This window comes from Ipomoea nil, unplaced genomic scaffold (assembly GCF_001879475.1).
Source record: "Ipomoea nil cultivar Tokyo-kokei standard unplaced genomic scaffold, Asagao_1.1 scaffold2779, whole genome shotgun sequence".
NCBI lineage: Eukaryota > Viridiplantae > Streptophyta > Magnoliopsida > Solanales > Convolvulaceae > Ipomoea > Ipomoea nil.
The window spans coordinates 2,665,293-2,669,957 of NW_017619207.1; the positions used below are offsets into that span (position 1 = coordinate 2,665,293).

At 39.4% G+C, this 4,665-nt stretch overlaps 1 protein-coding gene across 1 annotated transcript; it reads right to left on the reverse strand.

The window, feature by feature from the left end:
- Positions 1–1,787: 1,787 nt before the first annotated feature.
- On the reverse strand, positions 1,788–4,267 carry LOC109157309 (uncharacterized mitochondrial protein AtMg00810-like; the record flags this gene model as incomplete). Its single annotated transcript, XM_019305209.1, has 2 exons — positions 1,788–1,919; positions 3,233–4,267. Coding segments are annotated over 2 exons (1,167 nt in total), but the record flags the coding sequence as incomplete, so codon positions are not given.
- Between the last annotated feature and the right edge of the window lie 398 nt (positions 4,268–4,665).

The window sequence follows — 4,665 nt, forward strand, 5'->3', positions numbered from 1 at the left end:
GCGTCGGTGGCAACACTCCTAGAGATGTAGAACTTGGGCTCGGACAAGTTCCTCTAAGGTAATCAATCATACTTACATGGCTTGGAGCTCTTGGTGGTGTTGGTCGAATTAGTTCAACTATTGGTCCTCTTGGAGCTCTTGGTTGTGTGTACGCATAAGCTTGTGGCACAAAATGACGTGCCAATCCTTCCCCCTTTTCGGCAGCATCTATGACTCGTTGAAAGCTCTTGGTGAAAGAATCTTGCTTGTCACGCACTCCCTCTAGAAGATCCATGTGAATACGCGATTGAGTTAGTAAACCTTGCACTTGTTGTTCCAAAAGTTTGAGCCTCGACGTAGTATCGGACCCATGCTTTCCCATTTCATTGAACAACTTCATCACATCTTTCTTCAATTCATCTTTGGCCGTGTCAATTTCGGTTTTTAATAGGCCTTGCCTATTAAACAATTGTTGAGCACGATCCACCATCTCCTTGTGATAATCATCAAGTTTTGTGTCCATTGCCTCCATCTTTGTGTTCAATTCACCCATAGATCCTTGTACAATACCCCTAACATCCCCAACAATTTCTTCTCTCAAGGCTTGTGCATTGAACAATTGTTCTCTTTGAACGGGTTGATGTGGAATCGGCAAGGGGTGTACAAAATCATCTTGTGGTGTGGTGATCATTGTGTCGGCAAGATTTGCTTCGGCTTCTTCGGTGTTGTAGCAAATCATCAATGTATTTCGGATCCTTGGATGATCTTGATCGTAGACTTCACAAGTAATTGGCAATGTAGGCAAATTCCGTGCTTCATCTAAATTCAAGGAAACCCCTTGACTTGGTGCATTTCCTTCTTCACGAATAGACTCCGTAACCTCCGTTACGGGATGTGGAAAGTAAGACTCAAAGCTCAAATTTTCATTCAAATTTTCATCTCCAAAATTCGCAGGATATGGATCAAATGCCACGATCTCTACACCATCATTTCTCGCCAAAGATCCCTCTCCGGGTCCTCTTCGGGTATCTTCTAAAGACATAGCGGTGGCACGGCGAATATCATTTGAATCAAACTCTCCTAAAGGCTCTTTGGTTGTGGCTTCAACCATCACTCCCTTTACGGTTATCTTCTTCCTAGCAAGCTTAGTCAAAAAGTGAGACTTAATCACCGAAAGTCGGGTAGCTTTAGCAAGATCACGTGTGCCTAACCAATTCAACACCATTTCTTCCCTTTCCATGGTATTCGGCCTTATTGATTCGGCTAGCAAGTTGTGATCCCCTAATCTCCATGCTCTCCATTCTAGTGCTCTTTTAAACTCCTCCAAAAGTGCACTATCCGCCCCAATTGTGGATATCTCATCATCACTTCCAACTTCAATTTGATCATTCTCAACAACATTCACTTCAACTCTATTCGCCTCAACAAACCCGTGGCTCTCAAGGATAATTGGGTTTGGATTTTGAGTGGTTAAGGGTCTTGAGATTGGGTGGCTATTTTGCTCCTCATTTGATCTAACGGCATGGGTGTTTGAACCTTCATGACTTGGTTCTCGGATATATTGTTTAAGGTTTTGGAAGGGGTTGGGCAATTTTCTTTTTCGGGTGGGTTTTGGTAGGCTTGTGGGTAAGGAGGGATTTTTAGGTTCATTGGAGTTGGGTGGCCGAAAGAGGTAGCTATGGTTTGTAATATGCTTGGCTTTGGTAAGGGTGACATTCTTGGTTCTCAAAATCTCACCAACGGCAAACCCGTAACCGATCTCCTGTTGAAACCATCCATCCACCAAAGGCTTGGCCTTCCTAATAGACTCACACAACCCCAATAGATTTGTCCTCCACTTGCTTATTGAAGTCGGTGACATCTAGAATCATCCCGCTTAGTACACGGCTAGATTTCCTTGTTCCTCCGGTTGTGAATGACTCCATCTCCACTTGATTAATCTCCATTTGAGTAGAAAAAGAATTTAGAAATTTTTGGGTGCAAGATTGAGTGTTTCGGCAGTGAGGTCCGAAATAGGATAGAAAGGATGGGTTTTTGGATTGTGAGGTTATTTGGGTAGGATTTTGGGTTTGGGTGATGGGTTTTAGTGTGTAGAAGATTTTTGTGTAGAGAAATTAGAGTGGGTGTTTGAGTGTTGGGAGATTCTTGGCTTTTTCTTGTGCTATGTTTCCGGCCGGCGAGAGAGAGGGAAGAAGAAGATTTTGTGTTCTTCTTTAATTCCACTTTCTACCCGTTAGAATTGAGGGAGAAGGGATGCGAAATTACTCCTTTGCCCTCTAGTGGGTAGAGAGAGAGTATTGATCTCCTTGAGGATAAATTCGACCTTCCACATGATTTAAATTTGCCAGCTCAGATTTTTATACTCCATTTGTGAGTACATGGCGCCAAAAATTGTGCTTCAAATAACCGCCAACCTGGAGCAAATCAGATAAAAAAAAATCTCAAAAATAATCTATTAGACCAATAAATACACTCCAGATTAATATTATTATTTCAATTTCATATTTCAATAAAGCTGATTTTCTGAAAAGAAACCTGATAAAAATAAATTGATCAGACAGATACCTAATATCTGAAAAGAATTTCAAGTTCCCAAAACAATTAAATCTTTTGACTTTCTAAAATTGGGCCTAACTTGTTTGACTTTTGAATCTCCAAAAAATGTGCAAGCACTCATCAGAATACATCTTTTCTTCTCATATAAACCCAATAGCTATATTCCCCCTAAATATATGCAATTTCATCAAAATTAACCCAATTAAAAGAACATTCCCCCTAAATTACATACTAATCTCAAATTAATCTAATTAAACACATTTAGCAAACAAATTACACAAATCAATTATGCTAAAACGTGACAAATTAAATAGACATACGTATCACATAAATAAATCGCAAATTTAGGTACGCAGTTTTCGTAAGATAAAATTATAACACATTTAGGTACATACAAATTTTACGAAAACATGTACACAATTAAACATATATCATACGTACATACCAATTCAAATTAAAACACATAGGTCACATAGATTTCATGCAATACACACAGTACATATCAAAAATTAACAAAAATTAAGAGTTAAGGAATTGCTTAGCTCATTTCGATCATTCCCATTTCATGCCTTAGAGTTGCAAAATGAGATTCACACAACGGCTTTGTGAGAATGTCGGCAATTTGATTCTCCATGGGAACATGATCGATCTTCAAATATTTCTTTTCGACGTGGTCTCGGATAAAATGGTGTCGAACGTCAATATGCTTGGTTCGCGAATGAAGCACCGGATTTTGGGTTATGGCGATTGCACTTGTATTATCGCATAAAATGCTAACATTTTCGCACTTAATCCCATAGTCCAATAATTGTTGCTTCATCCACAAGATTTGTGCACAACAACTCCCAGCTGCAATATATTCGGCTTCGGCAGTGCTCGTAGCTATGGAGTTTTGCTTTTTGCTGAACCAAGAGACCAATCTTCCCCCTAAGAACTGGCATGTCCCTGAGGTACTTTTTCGGTCTATTTTACAACCTGCAAAATCTGCATCTGAATAACCAGTTAGTGTAAAATCTCCTTCTTTGGGATACCATAATCCCACATTGATTGTTCCTTTGAGATATCGAATTATCTTCTTGGTTGCAATCAGATGACTTTCTTTGGGCTTTGATTGGAATCTTGCACATATGCCAACCGAGTAGGATATGTCCGGTCTGCTTGCGGTTAAGTATAGTAACGATCCAATCATCCTTCGATACATCGTTTGATCGACGTCTTTTCCTTCATCATCTTTATCCAATTTTTGAGATGTACTCATGGGAATTTTGACTGAGGATTTTCCATCTATGCCAAATTTCTTGATAAGATCTCTTGTGTACTTGGCTTGATTTATGAAAATTCCTTCTTCAAGTTGCTTGACTTGCAGTCCCAAAAAGTAATTTAATTCTCCCATCATACTCATCTCGAACCTATTCTGCATGAGCTTAGAAAATTTCTCACATAAAGATTTATCAGTACTTCCAAAGATAATATCATCAACATAAATTTGTACTAATAAAATGTGATTATTTTCTTGAATTCTAAAGAGGGTTTTATCGACTAGACCTTTGGTGAATCCACAACTAATTAAGAACATCGACAAGGTGTCGTACCAAGCTCGCGGAGCTTGTTTTAACCCATACAATGCCTTCTTTAATTTGTAAACTTGATCACCAACGTCTTTTACCTCAAAACCGGGTGGTTGTTCGACGTAAACTTCTTCTTCAAGTAAGCCATTTAAAAATACACTCTTTACGTCCATTTGATATACAACGAAATTCTTGTGCGCTGCATATGCTAGGAATATCCGAATTGCTTCGAGTCGTGCGACGGGGGCGAATGTCGCATCAAAATCAATGCCTTCTTCTTGTGAATACCCCTTCGCAACTAATCTTGCTTTATTCCTAACAATGACGCCGTCTTCGTTTGCTTTGTTCCTAAAGACCCATTTAGTGCCAATTACATTTTGGTGCGTTGGTCTTGGAACAAGCTTCCATACGTTGTTGCGCTTGAATTGATCTAATTCCTCTTGCATGGCATCTATCCAACTTGGATCGGCTAAAGCTTCATCAATTTCTTTTGGTTCCAGTTGAGATAGAAAGCATGAGAACATTGCATCTTGTTGTTGGTTCCTAGTAGATGATCGCGTCT